Genomic DNA, 22,801 nt, shown 5'->3' with positions numbered 1-22,801 from the left:
TGAAAATCAGACATCATATAATACATGACAATCTCTTTGTAACAAAGCTCCAGAGATCTCCCCATTCATTGCTCTTCTAGATTTATATCAAGCTGGCAGCTCGAGAGGAGTGTATTTTCTACTGCATCTAAGGGGACGTGTCTTAGCTCTCCCTATCACAGCTCAGGAGGTGTGTCCATGCTCTCCCTATCACAGCTCAGGAGGTGTGTCCATGCTCTCCCTATCACAGCTCAGGAGGTGTGTCTTAGCTCTTCCTATTACAGCTCAGGGTGTGTGTCCATGCTCTCCCTATCACAGCTCAGGAGGTGTGTCCATGCTCCCTATCACAGCCCAGGAGGTGTGTCCATGCTCCCTATCACAGCCCAGGAGGTGTGTCCCTGCTCTCCCTATCACAGCTCAGAAGGTGTGTCCATGCTCTCCCTATCACAGCTCAGGAGGTGTGTCCATGCTCTCCCTATCACAGCTCAGGTGTGTCCATGCTCTCCCTATCACAGCTCAGGAGGTGTGTCCATGCTCTCCCTATCACAGCTCAGAAGGTGTGTCCATGCTCTCCCTATCACAGCTCAGGGTGTGTGTCCATGCTCTCCCTATCACAGCTCAGGAGGTGTGTCCATGCTCCCTATCACAGTCCAGGAGGTGTGTCCATGCTCTCCCTATCACAGCTCAGAAGGTGTGTCCATGCTTTCCCTATCACAGATCAAGAGGCAGCTGAAGGATGAAACTGAGTATGTGCAGCCATCTTAGTGAGCAGGACAAAGAAACAAGAAAAAAGACAAACAGCAGGTGGCGCTATACAGATGCATTTTATTGAATGACTCAGTGGCTATACTAAATTTTTAATTACATGAAATTACTAAAGTTTTCAGATCGAGGGGCTGGTTTAAAAACTAGAATATTTTTCATGGGACAATACCTTTAATGCTCTATAGTCTTCTATGGGCAGCATGTAATCTGGTCCTTTAATGTGCCGAAAGCCATATTGTCTCTGAAGACAGACTTAGCAGAGAATGTTAGTTTAGGAGGGGCTAGGGAAAAAGAAGCATTTTCTCTGATAAGATATATTAGAGAGTTTCTTATATTCACCTACAGTATACTACTGAGAAGGTCACAGAAGTAAATTACCCTTAAGATATAACTTTTATTAAATACGATAATAAAATGGATATTCCCTCAAAACAAATAATGCATATATATGTGCAGATATAAAGAAAAATGCGCCTAGATAGGCGTGATTTAGTAATCAATCCAAAGGTATCTCTAACAATAATGGCTGGATACATAGAGACACATCTAGATGAATAGGGGGAGACAGGGCACCAATAACGAAGTGACCAGATACCTAATGTTAGGAATTAATAACCTATAGTAACAGACGGCTAAAAATACTTAACAGAATAGATATAACTGTTGGCTGCCATGTGCTAGTTTACTCACTGTACCCAGGTATGGATTGGTGGTGATCACAGGTGGAAGGATGTCAATAGTCGATGATAAGAAATTCCTTTTCACCTTGATGCCGGTAACAACTAAAAAATGCGGAGGTGGTATAGTTGAAGCCAGCTGAGTGAAGGTCTGGGAAGGTATATCCCTCAGTATCCCTACCTAACTGTGGAGCACTCGCCCTGAAAGGGGCGACCCCACTCAATCGACGGCTCACCCTAATGTGCCCTGTATGTCCCTAAAAAAGACCACATAAATATTAGTAAATAACGTCCCGACGTGTTTCCTCAACAGGTAGCGAAGGTTCCTCAGGGAACAAATAATAAACTGGTAGTGATGTTCCAGATACTGGCCGCCTAGATGATAACAGGTGCCAATACGGTATACGGTATACTACTGATTTATGCAGTTTGTTGAAATGACAGTGACCATATAAGCCTTGGGTGACAATGTGTTTGGCATATACTACTGATGTATAGACTTTATATATTAGGGTACTTTCACACTTGCGTTAAACTTTTCCGGTATTGAGTTCTGTCCTAGGGGCTCAATACCGGAAAAAAAATGATCAGTTTTATCCTAATGCATTCTGAATGGAGAACAATCCGTATGCATCAGGAAGTCTTCAGTTCAGTCACTGTACGGTTTTTGGATGGAGAAAATACCGCAGCATGCTGAAGTATTTTCTCCGTCCACAATTCCGGAACACTTGACGGAATGCCGCATCCAGCATTATTTTACATTGAAATGCATTAATGCTGGATCCGGCCCCAAGTGTTCCCGGAAAAACGGATCCGGTTTTGCAGTCTGCGTATGCGCAGACCTTTAAAAATGTGAAAAAAATACTGGATCAGTTTTTCCGGATGACAACAGGAGAGACGGATCCGGTATTGCAATGCATTTATGAGACGGATCCGTCTACAAATGGTATCCGTTTGCATACAGATTGGCGGATCCGGCAGGCAGTTCCGACGACGGAACTGCCTGTTGGAATCCAGCAACGCAAGTGTGAACCCTTATAATGTGCTCACGGACTTCTATTAGCCAAACATACTATATGCTAAATGAATGTCTATTTGGCATATGTTTTGCCAGCATTCCTTTGTCTCAATGGTATGGCAAAGCTCAGTTGATGGGTTTAGAAAATTATCTATACTACATGGTATACTTTTTTGTGACAGATGCTGTGTCACAGTGTAAACCTTGTCTAAAGCTGGCTATACAATAGATGTTTGTCGGCTGAACCCTCCAATTCAACTAACTAATGTGCGTGGAGGCCTCTCCCCAATGGTAGATCTAGGGGAGGTAAGACAATTTGGCTTTCAACTACCCATTCCTTTTGATCTTGGGGAGATAAGCCGCTGCGATGGGGGTCTGTCAGTGACTTCCTCACCCTCTTCCTACTGAGAGCATGTGCTTGTGTGGGCATGTGTATAAGGGGATAGGAAGTGATATTTGTTGGCCGAAGGAGTGTTCAACTGACAGCTATTTTATGTGTATGGCCAACCTAAAATACAGAATAGCGTGGATTATATTATGGAGAATATTTTTTTCCAAAATGGAACATAAGTGAAGAAACATGGAGTTGAGGTATAGTGTGTACTCTTTACCACTTATAATGCTGTTATTGTGGAATTTCTTTGTAGTTTTTTTTTTTTTTTACGTCTAGGATGTTGAAGCTTGTATTAAAGAAATCTATCAGGAAATAATATAATTTTAGCAACAAAGAACTTCTGTTGAATGATGACAATGAATCAATAGTTTTTGTTTTGTTTTATTATACTGGCTGCTTCTCTTTAGGTTGACCTTTGGTCCTTATGTAACTTGCTAATAAGCTCCACTGTAGTCACATTCCGAACGTATTTTCTTTGTGTCCGTTCAGTTTTTTTTTTTTGCAGACTGTATATGGAACCATTCATTTTAATGGGTCCGCAAAAAAAAAACAGAAGTTACTCCGTTTTTGTGCATTCGGTTTCCGTATTTCTATTCCGCAAAAAAATAGAACATGTCCTATTATTGTCCGCATTACTGACAAGGATAGTACAGTTCTATTAAGAGGCAGCTGTTCCGTTCTGTAAAATACGGAATGCACACGAATGTCACCCGTATTTTTTGCGGACCGCAAAATACATACGGTCGTGTAGATGAGGCCTTAAGGTCACAGTACACAGCGGGACTCGGAAGAAGTGATAAGGTCCTGGATATGAGACACCAGAGCAAGTGAGGTACGTTTTTTTAAAACCTCTGCTATGAGGTCTGATGGGGGCTGGGGGTGCGATCTGAGGCTGATAGGGTCTGATCTGAGTCTGATGGCGGCTGGGGGGTCCGATCTGAGGATGATAGGATCCGATTGGGGGCCTGATCTGAGTCAGATGGGGGCTGGGGGGGGTCAGATCCGAGTCAGATGGGGGCTGATCTGAGGCTAATGGAGCCCAGGGGAAAGTCTGATCTGAGGCTGATGGAGCTTGGGGGTCTGATGAAGAATGGGGGGGGGGGGGGGGGGGGTCTCCTCTGAGGTCTGATGGAAAATATATATTTTTTCTTATTTTCCCCCTCCAAATCCTAGGCGTGTCTTATAGTCCAAAAAATATATTATATATATTTTACAGTGCATGCTGAATGTCTAGTTTGCAGTTGTCTCAGATCTGATGGGTGGAGACTAGCTGCCAGCCGCTGCAACAGAAAGTAGAGGAGAATCTGCTTCCTAACCTTCTCTTACTCAGGCTAGTTTCACACTATCATTCGGGAGATCCGGCAGGCTGTTACATCAGGGAACAGCCTTCTGGATCTCTCTGTAACTGGCGTTGCTGGAAGCTACATTATTGCTGTCCAGCCCCATTAACTAAAAAAAATAAAAAATAATAATAATAATAATTAGTGAACAGACAATGATAAAGTGAAAAAGATATTTAGTAAAAGAAATCGCTGAAGCAATATTCTATAGCTAATGAGAAAAAAGAAAAATACTTCAATATATACATTTTATTAAGAATAAATGATTAAACTGAACAATTGTTCCTGATATTGCTCCCCACCCTCTTCCATTCCAGGGAGGGCAGAGTCGTATTAGTACATCTTTAATGTGCACAATCTCTACTGCAAGAGCTCTTCTAAATCAAGCCAGGACTGCAGCATTCACTTCATCTTCAGTAACCCTTCCTTCCACGGAAACGCGCTCTGTTGTCCAACTATGAAAAACAGATGAATTAGACATTGTGACAATGGAAGGAAGATACCACCTAAAAGGCCATCCGCTGTAGGATTCAACTGAATTTAGAGGTCCTCTCAGCATCAATCAAGGGGTGACGGGTTCAGAACCTAATGAACTTATTACCGTACATATTTATAGGATCAGTCTGGATCTGTTCCAAAAAACAATCCACCATGGCTCTTGCAAAAAGCAGAAGCCATGACACCAGTGAGTGAGAACAGAGCCTTACCCATGCCTTCACATTCGATTGACAAGACAGTCTTGTAGCTTTACCAGGTATGATCCAGAACATATGTATTTTTGCCTAGGTTCCCTTCCATAAGCCGTTTTACATAACCTACTTTTGATGATTTCTGCTGATCAAAGCAAATACGTTTGATGATTCTGCTGCACAGTAAAGTAAAAAGCATTAAAATAATGGACCTTCCTAAATAAATAAGGTGAAAAGCATGGATATTGAGGAGGCACTTACTATTGATCTCTTACACTCAAAGAAGGTGACCTGCAGAGCCTTGCAGTGGCCTTCCTTCAGACACTCCTTGGGGGTCTTTCCTTCCTGTACAAGACAAAATTTAAAGGTGTTATCCAGATGTTTAAACTTGATGGCACCCCAGATGATCGGCCGTCTGAAGGGGCTGGCACACAAGGTATGCAGATTTATCCCACTAACTTTTTGTTCATTTCCTCCAAAACAACCTAGTCCCCCTTAGGCTACTTTCACACTCGCGTTTGGTGCGGATTTGTCATGGATCTGCACAGACGGATCCGTTCAGATAATACAACTGTCTGCATCCATTCAGAACGGATCCGTTTGTATTATCTTTAACATAGCCAAGACAGATCCGTCTTGAACACCATTGAAAGTAAATGGAGGACGGATCAGTTTTCTATTGTGCCAGATTGTGTCAGAGAAAACGGATCCGTCCTGGCACACAATGTAAGTCAATGGGGACGGATCCGTTTTCACTGACACAATCTGGCACAATAGAAAACGGATCCGTCTTCCACTGACTTTCAATCCGTTTGGCTCAGTTTCATCAGATGGACACCAAAGCGGAATGGAGACTGATCTGATGCAAACTGATGCATTCTGAGCGGATCCTTTTCCATTCAGAATGCATTCGAATGCAAACTGATCTGTTTTGGACCGCCTTTTTTTTGTGTGAAAAAGGGGCAAAAACCATAGTGAACATTTTCTGCTGTATTTTCGGTCACACATGGACATAAACCGCCATCGCCCCTAACCTCAAGGGGCAGTCAGCAGGCCCCTATTCCCATTATACTGCCAGATGTGTAGAGCAATGTGACCTCAAACATGAAGTAGTGTGCACCTGCCCAGAACCGTCTTACTCCTGGAGCACACCTACCAAGTATGGAGGTAAGTATCCTGCCCCACTAAACCGAGCACTGCCTGGGACATGGAGCATGGGTGCCACTATGCCAGCCCGGAGCCCTCTGATAGATCAATGTTAAGATGGGAAGGTACACACCAGGACACAGGCACTCTCCAGCAGGCAGCTCTTCAGATCCTCCTTCACCCCGGCACAAGGGTGCCCATCCTCCTCTTTATCCTCAAAATATTTCGGCATGGCGGCTGCTGCTACATCTGACACTTCACTGACACCTCGACATGAGCAGCGCCATATTTCTCCCGAAATGCAATTCTCTGTCTTGCGCCTCCAACATACGTCACAACTGTGCGCCAAGGACTACGAAATGCAGGCGGAAGAACTACATTTCTGGGCAGTTCCTGCACCGGAAGTCCCAGTCTCCACACTTCCGCCTGCTCATGACGTCACCGGGCACTACGTGTTCTCTGTTGCAGGAAGCTTGTCAGGTGAGATGGGCAAAGTGTTGCACGCCGCAGCAGTGGCGGCATGACGTCATGCTCCAGTGGGGGCCACAGTCACATGGGTTGTCTATAGTGTCTCTGTGTAATGGCAGTGGGTCCGAAGTATTTTTGGCCCATAGGAGTAGCAGTGTGGTCCTGTCACCGGTGGGATGGGGTGTATTGGTGATATTCTCCATGTTTTCTGTCAGTATCAGTTGTGCCCATACATTACATTAGTGGACACTTGGGTTCATGTGGAGTCCCAGGCTGACACCTTATCACCGATCCACAGAATACTGATAACCTGGTAGTGATCAGGAGAATGCGGGTCCTGTGCCCCCCATATGATCGGAGTGGTGGGTGATCACGAGGACTGGACGGTCAGAGGAAGGTATAGCATTTGGCTGTTGTCAGCCCCCTGGAGTCTGATGTCCAGCCGCCACTCCTTGTAAACAGGGGAGATGAGGTCCCTGTTTTCGTGACAGATGTGGGACTGTGCAGGGTGACATCCCCCTGGCGATCAGATAGGTGATAAGTTGGCATTCTCCTCCTGCAGTCCTCTCCATTATGTGGGCGCTCCCCGCAGTCTCACTATGCAGCCTACTGCTGGTTTGTGGAAACAGGGCGAGGTACATCATCAGAATCCGTGAGCGTTACGCTATACAATGCTTACTGTCTTTTAAGGAGATGACAGATTCCCTTTATCTGTTCTGTCCAGCTTTTTAACAGTTATTTGGTCACTCCCCTGCTCTGCTGGGCCTGTCGAGGGAAGAATACTTACCCGCTTCCTGCCTTCACTGTGCTCCAGCTTGCCAACTTCCAGAATAGATGTGGGTTATGTGTGCCACTGCAGCCAATGACTGGCTGCAGCAGGGACGTGTCCCCTCAAGCAGCACCTGACCCAGTGACGTGCCTCTTGGGATGTATGTCACTGTTGCGATCAGTCATTGGCTACAGTGCCATGCGTGGTTACTGTCCATTCTGGAAGTTAACAAGCCGGGCTCCTTCGGTCCACCACTGGATCAAGCGACGGGAAGCAGGTAAGTATACTTCCCTCCACATGTCCGACGGGAAGGGTTGACCAAAAATGCTGAACAACTCCGTTAAGGAGCCAGTTAAACCAACCAATGAGCCAAATAGCTATCCTGGACTGTAACACAAAACAACTTAGGTACTTGGCCAGCCCTGGAGTGGATGTATACATGTGCACTACTAGGCACACAACCCATCGACACAATGGTTGCTGGGCAACAGCTATGTGCACTAGTGTTGTGTCACTGTTACTATAGAGCTGCATCAAACAGTAGACTGCACACAACTCACTCGCCTCATGACCCTCGAATCCCTGGATTATATTAGGCATTATAGAAACAACTGATCTCTGGAGTCTTGCCACTAGGTTCTCACCATTCCCAAGATCATGTGTCCATCATGGTGAACGGGGGAAACAGAAACAGCCAAAGTGTTGCATCCGCAACACCTCGGCTCAAAATCTGGAGCAAGACGCCTGCTATTGGAGATCTCACAAGGGAGATGAGGTCATCATCTTCCTGGGGTGGCATCCGGTCCTTTTATGTTGATGGCCTATCCTCAGAACAGGCCATTAATATTTGATTGGAGGGTGTTTGACACCCTGCACCCCTGCCAATCAGCTGTTCCGCAGTATCTTCAATGCAAGTGCTGGAACTAGAAGGGTACTTTCACACTAGCGTTTTTGTTTTCCTGTATTGAGTTCTGTCATAGGAGCTCAATACCGGAAAAGAACTGATCAGTTTTATCTCCATGCATTCTGAATGGAGAGCAATCCGTTCAGGATGTCTTCAGTTCAGTCACTGACCAGCGTTTTGGACGGAGGAAATACTGCAACATGCTACGGTATTATCTCCGTCCAAAATTCCGGATCAGTTGCCGGAATGCCGGATCCGGCATTAATTTACATTGAAATGTATTAGTGCCGGATCCGGCATTAAAAATACCGCAATGCTGGATCCGTCTGCGCACACCGGTAAAAAATATAGAAACGGATCAGTTTGTCCGTATGACATCCGGAGAGACGGATCTGTTCTTGCAATGCATTTGTAAGACAGATCCACATCCGGATCCGTTTACAAATGCTGTCCGTTTGCATGCAGATTGCCGGATCCGGCAGGCAGTATCGGCGACGGAACTGCTTGCCGGATCACTCTGCCACAAGTGTGAAAGTAGTCTAACTCCATCCATTGTTGGTAGTGGACGGAGCTGCAACTTCTATGAAATTCTCATGTTTTTTTAATTTTTTTTCACGTGGTGTTTTTTAGTCAATCAACATTTATTTCCCTGTGGGAAAATGTCTGAAGAACAACCAAGAGTTTGCTGCGATTTAAAAAAAACCCTAAAGGGACAATAAAAATAAAACATAAATAAACTGTCTTAAAACAGTTTGTAGGATGGTTTCTCATTTTCTATTGGCCATTCAGCTTGGCTGATGGTGAATAGAAGGAAGCCTCTGGCAGACACCACAGTCAGTGTCTTATTTCACCTGAAGGTAAAAAGATTAGGCATGTTGAAATGTAACAACCCAATCCTTTTTCCCCCGGAATCTGATGTCAGGAGAAAGACAGCACAGCCCAATATACATTAATGGTCATCGAAGGCCTTTACTACACAAAGATAATAAGTACTATGATGAATTCTGATTAATCCTCTTTAATCTGAAGTTATGTTTCTTTCTTTGATGATTAGGTTTACTCCTCATGAGCCTCCACTGAGCCCTGCTGGGAGTTGTTGTTATTAAAACCCTAATAGGTGAGTTACGATAACCCTGTGCTTTGGGGGTTGATATGATATTAGATTAAGATGTAATAAAATGATGAGCTCTGAGGTGGAGATGTCGGAGAATGTAAGGTCTCCAACACTTAGTCGCTCACTCTTTACAGGAGGTTGTATATGTCTTGTGTTGTAATACCAGCCTTCTTGTTCTACCTGTAGGCTTTATGTGAAGCCATTCCATTGCCCTCAGGATGCTGCCTACCACCTCAGTGAATTCTCGGACACAAGGCAATGGCACGCTAAGCTCTCGAGATGCGGCACGACACACAGCCGGAGCCAAGCGCTATAAGTACCTGCGGAGGCTTGTTCACTTCAGACACATGGACTTTGAATTTGCACTCTGGCAGATGTTTTATCTTTTTACTTCACCACAGAAAGTGTACAGGAACTTCCAATACAGGAAACAGACCAAAGACCAGTGGGCGAGAGACGACCCAGCGTTCCTCGTCCTCCTCAGTATTTGGCTATGTGGTATGCTGTATTAACAAGCAGAGCCAAGCATTTTTTCATATGAGTGTCTCATTTCTCTAAAGTTGCACAGGTTCTCCCAGCTGCTACCTAAAAAGCCGCCTTCAGCTAACCTGTGGAGAGAAGACACTTTGAGCAGTACTTACCCTTCCTTCTCTATGCCAATTCCACAGTCCCGACTCGTAACCACCTGACTGGATGCGGGTTCTTCCTCTGACGTAGTGACTGGATGTGCTCCTTTTTCTTCCTGTTCAGCTACATGCGCTTTATGTGAAGAGGAGCACATCCAGTTGGGTGGTCTTGTGATCCCAGCTGGGGTCAAGGCATTGACAGAGTAACAGAAGGTTACTACTGCTCAAAGTGTCTTCTCTCCACAGTTCAGCTGAAAATGGCTTTTTGGGTACAGTTCTGGAGAACCTGTTTTAACTATTCCTGGCACAATTTTAATTTAATTTTTTTGTTTCAGTAGGAAGTATTCTTTTGTAAAGGTTTATTCCCATCTTAAGTATTTATGACATATCTACAGGATATGCCATAAATGCCTAGTAGTTGCTTGTCCCACCAAAGGGACCTTCATTAGGTGGCTACAGCAACTCCCGTTAACTCATTTTTGCCTGCCATATGTTCCATTTAAATCTGTGGGAGCTATGGAAAAGCCAAGGAAGAAGTGTCTGGACAAATCTCCTGTTACTTCTCTTGTTCTGATTATATACTTGTATATATCATTTGTAATTTGAAGTCAGAGATGGTCTCAGAACTTGGTTCTTGTGTAAATCTATACATTTAGTATATATAATATGTATTTTTTTTATTTTTTTTGCACAGTGTCTACTGTAATGTTTGGGCTTGTTCTGCAAATGGGGTTTGTGGAAACCCTGAAGCTTCTCCTCTGGATTGTGTTTATTGATTGTGTTGGTGTGGGGCTACTGATTGCAACCCTTATGTGGTAAGTTATTCTCAGAGTACAGTGTAGAATCATGTCGCACTCCATACTGACTTCTAACGCCATCGCTTGCCTTAAATACAATACTATTGCTTGCACTTGGTATCTGTCAGATAATCAGCACGTGAAGGCACAGCACCACTATATAGCAATATCAACAAGTGGGGAGTATACCGGCATACCGTATCATAAAATGATTATAGGTTCGCAGCCTGATACAGGTTACATCCAAGTTTGGTCAAATGAAAGTTCAGTTCTGTAAAGCGATGCTAGCGAACACTAGAATATGTGATGCTTTCATGATTTAACATGTCTGTTCTGTGCTCTATATTTTAGGTTTGTTTCTAACAAGTACCTGGTAAAACATCAGGGAAGGGATTATGATGTGGAATGGGGTTATGCGTTTGATGTCCACTTGAATGCGTTCTATCCTCTTCTGGTCATTCTGCATTTTATCCAGTTGTTCTTTATCAAATGTAAGGCGATTGCATGTTGGACATGTGTTTTTGGAATGCATTCGTGCCACTGTACATGATTGCTGAATATTTTACAATTCCTATAATGAACTGATGACAGTGCTCTTGTAGTGTCCTGGTGACATCATGTGTTGGATACAGTGCATTTGGAAGGTCTTCAGACTCTTTCACATTTTATGTTGTGGTCTTATGCTAAAACAAATTTAAGTTTTCCTCCATTAATCTGTACTCGGTGCCTCATAATGAGAAAGTGAAAACAGCATTTTGAAAATTTTAGCAAATTTATAAAAAAATAAATAAATGAAAAACTACTATCTTGCATGGACATAAGTATTCAGACCCCTTACTATGACATTTGAAATTTAGCTCTGGGGCCTCTTAATCATCTTTCAAATGTTTGTACACCTTGATTGGAGTCCACCAGTGGTAAATTCAGTTGGTCATGACGTGGAAAGGAACACCTCTATCTATATAAGGTTGTTGACAATGCGGAAGGGAGAAGGGTACAAAAAATGTCTGCTGTACTGAAAGTTCCACAGAGCACAGTGGCCTCCATTGTTCTAAAATGGAAGAAGTTTGGAACAACCAGGATTCTGCCAAGAGCTGGCTACCAAACTAAGTAATCGGAAGTGAACGACTTTGGTAAGAGAAATGAACAAGAACCCAATGGTCACTCTAGATGAGCTCCAAAGATCCTGTGTGCAGATGGGAGAAACTTTCAGAAGGTCAACCATCACTGCAGCACTCCAACAATCTGGACCCTATGGCAGAGTGTCCAGAAAGAAGCATCTCTACAGTAAAAACCACATAAAAGCGAGCCTGAGGTTTGCAAAAAGCACCTAAAAAAACTCTCAGGCTGTGAGAAACCAGATTCTCTGATAGGATGAAACCCAGATTCAACTTTTTGGCCTCAATTCTAAGAGGAAATGAGGCACTGCTCATCATCCGCCCAATACCTTTCCTACAGTGAATCATGGTGGTGGCAGCATCATGCTATGGTGGGTTTTCATTTTCAACAGATAGACTGGCCAGGATTGAGAGAAAACATAATGAAAATCCGATCCAGAGGGCTCTGGACCTCACACTTTGCTAAAGGTTTACCTTCCAACAAGACAATGACCCCAAGCATACAGCCAAGACAACACAGGAGTGGCTTAGAGACAACTTTGTGAATGTCTTTGAGTGGCCAGAGCCTGGGTTTGAACCCAATCGAACACATCTCTGGAGAGACCTGAAAATGGATGTACACTGACGGTCTCCATCCATCCTGACAGGGCTTGGGAGGATCTGCAGAGAAGAGTTGCAGAATGTCCCCAAATCCAGGTGTGCAAAACTTGTGGCATCATACTCAAGAAGACTGTAATGGCTGCCAAAGGTGCTTCCACTAAGTACTGAGGAAAGGGTCTGAATACTTATGTCAGTGCAATATTTTACGTTTTCTTTTTCAATAAATTAGCAAAGATTTAGAACAGTCTGTGTTCACTCTCTCGTTACAGGGTATTGAGTGCAGAATGATAGGGAAAACCTCTAACATAAGAAAATATGAAAAAAAGTGAAAGGGTTTGAATTGAAGACTTTTACAATGCTCTGTACGTCATTCTCTAGGTGTCCTGGACATCATAAAGCTCTGCCGAAATCTGTGCCATACTTCTTTGACCTCTTGGGAGAAATCTTTTTTAAGCAGTGTTGAAATATCTGGCACAACACTAATGATCAACTTATGAGCCAGATTATTATTAGTTCCGTATGAGAGAATCTAAACAATTCTGCCGCCCATTCGTGGAATCCCAGTTAATGGATTCCCAGTGAGATTATTTAACCAATGTATTTAACTCACAAAATCGTTTCTGGTGCAGATGTCCAGATATAGCAAGGTAGTTACTCTGCTTAGTTTCTCAGCCCAGTAAGTAATTGAGCTTCACTTCCCATTTCCCCCACATCTCATGTAATCTGAGGTTTATTGTAAGGCATGATAACATGTGAAATATAGACTTCTTTAGAAATGTTGCTTTATAATTACTGTACTTTTCAGACCTTAAGACGCACACACAATTAGAAGCTTAAAAATAGAAAATTATTTTTTTCTGTATATAATTTATGTGGGATATACAGTTGATATGGTACAGACAGTACAAAGCCAATGTCTTATAACACTGCCAGCCACAGTGCTCCCTCACTATGCCAGCCACAGTGCTTCATCACATTAGCAGCCATAGTGCCCCCTGACTATACCAGCCATATTGCCACATTACATTGCCAGCCATAATGCCCCCTCACTATGCCAGCCACAGTGCTCCCTCACTATGCCAGCCACAGTGCTTCATCACATTAGCAGCCATAGTGCCCCCTGACTATACCAGCCATATTGCCACATTACATTGCCAGCCATAATGCCCCCTGACTATGCCAGCCACAGTACCTCATCATAGTTCAGTGAGCAGATACCACGCAGTTTATGTGCACAGAACACAGTACATGCTACGTCCTCACAACTGGGAGGGCCTGTCAATAATGGAGCTCAGTCTCCTGCTTCTAATGCCAACATGTAGACTATTAGACGCACCAGAAGACCGAGAAGAAAAAGTGCGTCTAATAGTCTAAAAATACAGCACAAATATATTTCCATTACCTAATTTTCTCTTATGTTCTCTTTGAATCCCTCTCCGTGTCGTGAACATAGGGTTAAACACTCTCCAATTTTTTGTTGCAGATGTCGTCTTGTCAGATTGGTTTATTGGATACTTTGTTGGGAACACATTCTGGTTGATTGCAATTGGTTATTACATCTATATAACATTCCTTGGATATAGTGGTAAGTTACAGAATCAGGTTTTTATTTTATTGTGTGCATTAGTTAAAATTGTAACCTCTATGGAGTTAAGTGTAAGTCTCACAGCATTTGGAAATAGGATTAGGAACCAGTTAGGTCCCTAAGAACAGTATAGTCCGGTCATTATAATATAGCATTATGGAAAGTATCGGCTCATCCATTGCTCTTCTTTTACTCTTGTGAATTCATTGTGCAGTTGATTATAATCTATTATTTAAACCCAAGGCAAAAATGATGGAATCATCACACTCAGAGTGTTCACCCAGTGTTTTTTTTTTTTTTTTTTTTTGTATCATACCATATATTCACCTCGCCCATTTCCTGCTGCTGTCGAGACAGGAGCAGAAAGTGGAGCACAGTAGACGAGATAAGTGTAAGTTCTGTCTCTTTTTTTTTTTTTTTTTTTTTAATGGTATGTGCAGCCTATAACATAGCTCAATGTTAGGGGGAAAAAAATGATTGAATCATTTTTAATTTGCATATTTAAAAGTGTAATAAATGCAAATTAGTCTGCAGTAAAAGTGAGTGCTGGCGGATTTTACTAATTGAAAGAAAACATGGCCCCAAACAAGAGAGTTGTCAATCAAAACAACAGAAGGGATAAAAGATGTTGGCTGGTCCCAGTCATCTGTATGTAAAACTTGGTGCAAATATAAGCAAAATTGGAATGTTATAAAAAGGGAAACACGTTTGTATATAGAATAGCTAAAAAAACAGCAGCACTAACGCCTAAACAGAAGAAAACTAGGCTACATTGGGCTAAAAGGAAGCAGTCATGGAGTGTGGATGAAAGTGATTCAGCGACGAAGGGGAGGGCCGGGGCAGCCAGTCTCATCGGACTCCTCTCCGTCACAGCGCTGGAGCGCATTGTGGGGTTCGGCATGCCAGTACTCTAAAAGTACTGACTGCCAGCCCAGAAGTGACAGACTGCTGAAGTGAGGACGGCATGGTAGAGGTGACGGGTTGCCTGAAAGAAAGTATAGCTGTGTCAAATGTATACAGCAACAGACTCTATGGGGGGAATTTATCATTTTCCCCTATGCCACTTTTCTGGTGTAAAAAGTCGCAAACCCCCTGTCACAAGTAGAGTTTCTATACCGCCCTCACTGCTTTCCAAAAAGGGGGTTTGGAGAGGGCAGGGCCGATGTGCCCCACACATTCATCTTCGTTTACTCCAGTTTCCTGGTGTAAATAAAGGCAGAAGTCTACGGCAGCTCAGAGCTGTTTAGACACACGGGCTGCTGGATGATGTATGATGAGGACTGCAACTTGTCATAAATTAGGTGCACCCTCTGACAGCACAGGATATCATAGACCAGCATAAAATGCCAATCTATGATAAATTTCCCCTCTTCTTTTAAAAAAAAATACAGGTTTTAAAGGGGTTGCCACTCATTTTATATTTTATGGCATATCCTTTGATTAGGCCATGAATATCTGATTGTGGAAGGGACCGACACCCTGCAACCTTACCGATGAGCTGTTTGGGAGTAGCTTAGGCTTGTGTAGTGGACGGCCCTGGTTGCTGCAGTGCTGCTCCCATTGAAGTGAATGACCGTAGGCCAGGGGTGGAGAACCTGCGGGTCATTCCATCCGGCCCCCGACTCCCTGCACATCGCCGGCACTAATAGAATATGCCTATTCTTGTCAGGACTTGTTGCGGACAAGAATAGGACATGTTCTATTTTTTTCGGTAACTGAATTGCGGACCCGGAAGTGCGGGTACGCAATTCCATATCTGGCCAGCACATCGTGCTGCCCTATAGAAATGAATGGGTCCGCAATTCTGTTCCGCAAAATGCGGAACGAAACTACGGACATGTGAATGGGGCCTAAGAAGCACTACCTATATCCGGCGGTCTGCCATTAGCAGCGCTTCTACAGAAGCCGTCACATCACTTCTCACAGTGTTTGTAGAAGCACAGCGAGAAGTCATGGCTTCTGTAGAAGTTCACAAGTGCTGCTCCTGATTGGCAGACCGCTTCTCGCAATGTGAAGCCCCTCCCATCCCTGAGTCCGGCGCCATAACGCTGAAGTGATGGAGAAGAGCAGAGCTGAAAGTGCTCTGTCAGCATCTTGTCACCTACTGTGAAAGGGAGAGAGGAAGGGACAGTTGACTAGGCAGGGAGCGTCACACATTTTATTCCTTGGAGTGTAAAAGCACATAGAATAAAACGCTCTTGTTCATAATTATTATTTTTTTTTTATTGAAGTGCAATTTCTGTCTGTTAGTGCCAAACCAGTTTGGTGAATTATATATGCGACCCATGTGTCGTTTCTATCTTTACAAAAGCAAGTGTGTGCCTGCCGGTGAACTGTAATAGGGCACATATTTTTTTGTCTAGATTTGTATATTAAAATATAACTACTGATCCTTAATCCTAAAATGGCTTGCAAAGAAATCCCACACCTCAGGTCGGTTTCCTCTGTGGATTTTATCTGACGTATGTGGATGAGATTTTGTGCATCTACTTTGTAGCTGCTGTAATATGCTGCAGATTTTCCGCTCGCAACTTTGTGTTGGATAGTCTGCCGCATATCTGCCACATATGAACATTCCCTAAGGCCTCTTTCACACGATCGATACGGATTGTGTCAGGATGCGCTCAGAATCTGTTTAGTGAAACTAGCACCATTTCACAAGCAAGTTCAGTCAGTCTGTCTGCAATTGCATTAAGTGTTTCCGTTTTTTCCGCGCGGGGGTGGGCGAATCAGTTTTCATGGGAAAAAAACGCATGTGAAAAAAACCTGAAGTATTACAAACAACATCTAGCAACCATCAGTGAAAAACGCAATGCCTCCAAGTTACATGCGGATGCAATGCATTTTTCAATGAAGCCCTATCCACTTCTATGGGGCCAGAGCTGTGTGGAAAACGCAGCATATAGAACATGCTGTGATTCTCACGCAATGCAGAATTGATGCGTGAAAAAAGTGCAAAGACCAATTGAAATGAATGGGTCAGGATTCAGTGCAGGTGCTATGCGTTCACTTCATGCATCGCACCCACGCAAAAAAGTCGCTCGTGTGAAAGGGGCTTAAGAGAGATTTGTGGAGCTGCCAAAGTATTCAGCTCAAACAGCATTGCCTAGACTGCACGCAGTTGTATCCACTTCTCAGCTAAGGGCAGAATAAGGTCTGGAAGGGTGTGTTCGCACAACTGGCTATTGGATAAAATAGAAATGATCTCCGGTGCAGATTACAAGTGAATTTTGCAGAGATATTGCAAAGGTTGACAATCCTTATGAAATCCACAACATAAATTGTGGAAAAATACCCCACGTGAAGGTAACACAATTGGTTTAACCTCCTAACAGTCACGTTAAAATTGGAAAAAACCCTCCCAAAAATGTCACCTTTTTTTATTGTAGATTCTTCATCTGTGTCTGCAGTAAATCTCACAACTCAGGGGACACTAGTGCATTTTTAACCCCTTAGTCACTAAGGACATCACTAATTTTAGCCTTAATAATATTTCCCCCTTTGTGTTCTAGTAGTCATAACTTTAAAAAAAAAATTCTTTTCTTTTTATTTTTGCGGGATTATTTTTAGTTGTAGTTTTTTAGGAACCATTTTGGGATCTATATAGTGCAGGCATGCTCAACCTGCGGCCCTCCAGCTGTTGCAAAACTACAACTCCCATCATTCCCTGACAGCCTACAGCTATCATCCTACAGAAGGGCATCGTAGGAGTTGTAGTTTATTTTTCAACAGCTGGAGGGCCGCAGGTTGAGCATCCCTGAAATAGTGTATTAGATAACTTTTTTAATTATTTTATTTTTAGGGGGAAAGATAAAAAAAATAAATGTACGGTACATTATTTTGTGTAATTTATTTACAGCATTCACTGTTGGGTAAAAATAACATAATTTTATTATGTGGATCCATATGTTTTTTTACAGTTTTTTTTTTTTTTTTTTTTCTCTCCTCCTGTCAGCTCTGCAGCTGGTCCCTCATTCTCCTACACACTGACAGAGAGGGGTGGGGGGTCCTGCTTTATTTGCTCATATCTCTGTTGTGGTACCAGCTAGAGATATGTATTGTTTGAAAGCTGACATTCTAAGCTTCAGACAATACCAGAATGACAGCAGTATGTTCTGTACAGGGGAATATATCACTGATAGAAATGGGGATGCAGTGAATACAGCTGAAAGTAAAAGCAGGTTTTTATTATTCCAGACTCGATTTCTAACAGTAATATCTCCACTGTTGCTTGGACTAATGCTGTAATGCCAGCTTTCAAACAAGACCGGTTGCATGTTTCTAGCTGCTACCATTCAGGAGATAGCAGTATCTAAAGCAGCCCTCCCCCCCTCTACTTTTCTGGCCGAGCTCAGCTCGGGCAGAACGGTTAAGTACTTTTCCCTCTGCCGGAGCTGGACTCGGGCAAAACAGTTAGGTGGGTAATATGTAAAGGCTATTGCTGATTACACTTTTCTGTTCTCTCTCCTCAGCACTGCCATTTTTGAAAAACACGGTCGTATTACTTTATCCATTTGCAGCGTTGATAGTACTGTATGTCCTGTCATTGGCTCTAGGATGGAACTTCACCGCCATGCTTTATGCCTTCTACAAGTACAGAGTGAACTGAAGATCAGCTGGCGTTCATGTTGATTTTGTATAAATTGTAAATATCCCTTTTCCTTGTCAAATATAAAGTCTCTGGTTTAAGAATTTGGATGTTTGTTTCTTTTCACGTAGAAGCTCAGATAGTTGAAAACGAAACAGAACTCCGAAGACTCCACCATTTTTAAGTATTCAAGAAATTGTGGGATCTGTGCACTTTCTATACTACAGCATCAGACATGTTATCCATTATCCCTTATATCATACCCTGCAATAAGGGTACACAGAGCTGTGGATTTCATGACAGTGGCCGCAATTTGTTGCAAACATTTTTCTTGCCTTTATAAGTTAAAGTTGGGGGCTTTCTTTAACCCCTTCACACAGCACAACATAACAGTGCATCATGGTGAAGACTAACTTTTGCTCACATCAATGTACAGTTACGTTGTGGGGTTGGAGCAGGCACATCAGTTTTACCCATGGCAGCAGGAGCCAGCTACAATATACAGACCCGTTCCCACTTTAAGGGCCGAGATTAGAGCTAGCTTTAATCCTGGCCATTTATCCATTTAGATGGTGTGGTCAGTAACAACTGTAGCATCTAAACAGTTAGAAGATGGGGAATCCCTCTGTCACGCCATCGGATGTCAATGGTTGACAAAGGCCTATGGATCTGCCAAGTACAGAAGCCTACTAGACTGTGATTTGTTTTTTGTAAGAGAGATTGGTAAAACATAAAACACTATATAAATTGGTAACCCTTAATCATATTGGACCTCAAAATAAACAAAGAGTGTCAATTATACCGCACTGTAAATGGCTTTAAAAAAAAATCCAGATTTGCTATTTTTTCTTTCTTGTTCTGTATTGTCAGATTGCCGCAGATTTCAGCTCTGCATTGCAAAAGGTGAAAAGTTAAAATCTAGACCTCATGTTAAGTTATATGCAGATTCCAGTATGGACACTCTCCACAAGATGTGGATGAGATTTTTTAAAACCTCAACCACAGCATTTACACCACATGTGGCCGTAACCTCCATCGATAAACAACTAAAATGTTACCAAGTACAACAATAAAATTGCAGCATTGTGACAACACCCAGCATATGTGGTATGAAGTCTGCACATGCTTACATCTTCTGTGGCCTCAGAAAATACACTAATCATTATGTGCTAGTGAAATCAAGGTTATTTTTTTCATGACCAGATACATTTTTTTTTTTTGTATATGCCGCTTTAAAGGAATAACATTTTTTATTTGATTACTTATATATTTTTTTTGTGTGTTTTTTATTTTTATGTGATACGTGGGGCCTTATTTTTTTATTTTTTATGGAAGACTATTTTTCACTTTTTTTTTTTTTTTTCTATATATTTTTTTAATCGCACAAAGTGTAACTATAAATATTTTTGAAATGGTGTCCCCCTTACCGATACAGTTGTTTTTAGATTTTGGATATATAGTTTCCAGTTTCCAGGAGTGGAGCTAGAAGCTGTAGTGTGGGCTAGGAGGAGACTCTGAGCTCCATTACTAAGAGGTCCTGGCAGTGCAGTTGGGAGAATGCAGCATGTACCTTGCTCTGTGCACATCATTTGTGTAGTATGTGCTCACTGAATTGTCACATCTTACACACATAAGGGGTCATTTATTAAGACTGGTGTTTGTCCATGCCGCCTTACATTTAGACTATTTTCTACACCTAAAACAAGCATAGAAAATGATGAATTAGATGGGCCAGCTGTCCCACCCACGCCACATCCACTTTTTTAGACCTGGCATGAGCGGGGTTGCCAGAAATACGCCAAAATAGAAAATGACCCCCATAGTTCTGTAAAGTGTGATTGTTCAGTGTGCAAATAACACACACTGGTACACACAGCAGAGGAAATATGTGCAGTGTCTGCCCTGCCAGGACCTTTGTAGCCATGCCCCCCTCCATGCTGTGCACGGGACAGATCCATGGAAGTACTCCAGACTTCGGCTGCTGCTTCTGAATGGGAAGGCTTAGGCAGCAAGGCTGTCTCCAATAAAGCTAGTGGTATGGGACCTGGAATAGTCAGGGGGCACTGTGATGAGGTACTGTGGCTGGCATAGCCAGGGGGCACTGAGTGACAATCAGGTAGTCAGGAGGCATTAGGGCTGCTAATGTGATGAGGCAATGCAAGCCACAGTGTTTCAACACAATGTGATGAGGTACTGTGGCCCACATACCCATGGTGTACTGAGACTGGCATAGTCAGAGGGCGCTGTGATGAAACACTGGCTTGCAATGTGATGAAGCACTGGGGAAACGAGACTGGCATAGTCAGGGGGCATTATGGCTACTAATGTGATGAGGCACTGTGGCTGGCAGTCGGGGCATTATGGCTACTAATGTGATAAGGCACTGTGGCTGGCAGTCAGGGGTCACTGGTTGGCAATGTGAGGCATTGGTTTTTGTACAGTGTCTGGACTGTATAAACTGTATATCATCCGTAGGATATATACAGTAAAAATAGTATTTTTTATTTTTATGCTTTTAATAATCTGTGCGTCCTGTGTCTCTTATAGTCCAAAAATACAGTAAGTCACAGACTATTATGCCAGGATAAATACAATGCACATCAGTCTTGCATTTCCCCAAGTCACCACCTAGCAAATGAGTATGAATCTAAACCAGGCATCCTCAAACTGCGGCCCTCCAGCTGTTGCAAAACTACAACTCCCAGCATGTCCGAACAGCCTACAGGTAGCCTACAGCAGGGCATTGTGGGAGTTGTAGTTTTACAACAGCTGGAGGGCCGCAGTTTGAGGATGCCTGATCTAAACACTTTACCTAGGGAGGAATTTATCATGAGTGGAATATATGAAGTCCATTTTGCTTGAGTCTGTGTTGGTGTACTTTGTGCCACATTTATCAAATGCTGCATGTTTGATAAATTTGTTTCATCCTTAAGGCCTCATGCACATGACCGTTCCATTTTTTGCGGTCCGCGGATCCGCCCATTGTAGAAATGCCTATTCTTGTCCGCAAAACGGACAAGAATAGGACATGTTATATTTTTTTGCGGAGCCACGGAACGGAGCAACGGATGCAGACCGCACACAGAGTGCTGTCCGCATCTTTTGCGGCCCCATTGAAGTTAATGGGTCCGCACCCGAGCCGCAAAAACTGCGGCTCGGATGCGGACCCAAACAACTGTCGTGTGCATGAGGCCTAAACCTAACACTTGTCTTGGAATGTTACTCCAGTTTTCCTAGTCCACCCTGCTACTGGAGTGAGATTGCGACTTAAAAAAAATAAAAATAAAGTCTTAATTATAAATCTGGAGTGAAACTTATTAACCTAGCTATCCACACCCTCTTCCACCCACATTTCAAAACTGGAATGAGTGGTTCAAAAAGTTGCAAAAGCCCTATTTTGCTACATTTTAAAGTTCTGGAGTGAAAGCATGATAAATCACGGCCATTAACCGTACATGATTGCACCAAGGGCCCATGCCCCCTGAACTCGTGTTTCTACAGTCAAACAGCTTTGTCAGCTCATGATCATAATACAGTATTATGACACCATTGCATCTTCATATATATTAATGCCAAGAATGGCCTAGACCTATCTTGACCCAGAAATAAAGTGTGTATTAAAACTTCACTTTTAATACGACATAATGATAAAACGGCTGTGAGCCATAACAAACAATTACTTTGTTTCCACCCCAAAGAGTTGACGACTTAGTGCACATCTCCCTCTCCTTGGCAGCAACTATCTCCTATTTACCACAACTATGTCCGCAGAGCTTAAACATAGGGAGCAATGTGTGGATAGACTAATGTAAGCACACTACCTGTAGTTGCCTGCAAAAACTGATTACCGTATTTTTTGCCCCATAAGACGCACTCCCCCCCCCCCCCCCCAAAAAAAAAATGGGGGGGAATTCCCCTGCGTCTTATGGGGCGAATGCTGACAGTTTAACATCGCTGGATGCGATGTACGAGCGAGCGGGGAGGGACTGGGAGGAGGAGCTGGGGGCCAGAATAGCGGCGGGGCGGTGCAGTCAGTGTACTATCGCCCCGCCCTGCCGCTCCGGTATAGTAATATTAAATGTCTTATTCAATTAAAATGTATTACATATGCCCCCTCACTCCTAAATTCCTAATAGTACCTTACATCCTATTCCTAATAGGTTCTGTACAATGCCGGCAGGCAGGGCGGGCGGCAGCGTAACTCCCTGATGTCACGTGCCTGCT

The 22,801-nt window shown here is 43.2% G+C and overlaps 2 protein-coding genes across 2 annotated transcripts; one reads left to right on the top strand and one right to left on the bottom strand.

Moving 5' to 3' along the window:
- Positions 1-4,403: 4,403 nt before the first annotated feature.
- On the bottom strand, positions 4,404-6,329 carry LOC120993474 (cytochrome c oxidase assembly factor 5). The gene is made up of 3 exons (XM_040421975.1): positions 6,142-6,329; positions 5,124-5,207; positions 4,404-4,628 (listed from the first exon to the last, which is right to left on the bottom strand). Exons 1-3 carry the CDS (start codon positions 6,238-6,240, stop codon positions 4,587-4,589), a joined length of 225 nt encoding a protein of 74 aa, XP_040277909.1. The 5' UTR covers positions 6,241-6,329; the 3' UTR covers positions 4,404-4,586.
- Positions 6,330-6,390: 61 nt separating this feature from the next.
- Positions 6,391-18,681, top strand: UNC50 (unc-50 inner nuclear membrane RNA binding protein). Its single transcript, XM_040425106.1, has 7 exons — positions 6,391-6,488; positions 9,204-9,266; positions 9,450-9,761; positions 10,584-10,704; positions 11,038-11,177; positions 13,888-13,989; positions 18,462-18,681. Exons 3-7 carry the CDS (start codon positions 9,482-9,484, stop codon positions 18,596-18,598), a joined length of 780 nt encoding a protein of 259 aa, XP_040281040.1. The 5' UTR covers positions 6,391-6,488; positions 9,204-9,266; positions 9,450-9,481; the 3' UTR covers positions 18,599-18,681.
- The last annotated feature ends 4,120 nt before the right edge of the window (positions 18,682-22,801 follow it).

This window comes from Bufo bufo, chromosome 3 (genome assembly GCF_905171765.1).
Source record: "Bufo bufo chromosome 3, aBufBuf1.1, whole genome shotgun sequence".
Lineage (NCBI taxonomy): Eukaryota > Metazoa > Chordata > Amphibia > Anura > Bufonidae > Bufo > Bufo bufo.
The sequence above is the reverse complement of the archived record's forward strand: the minus strand, read 5'-3'. Positions and strand labels throughout refer to the sequence as shown.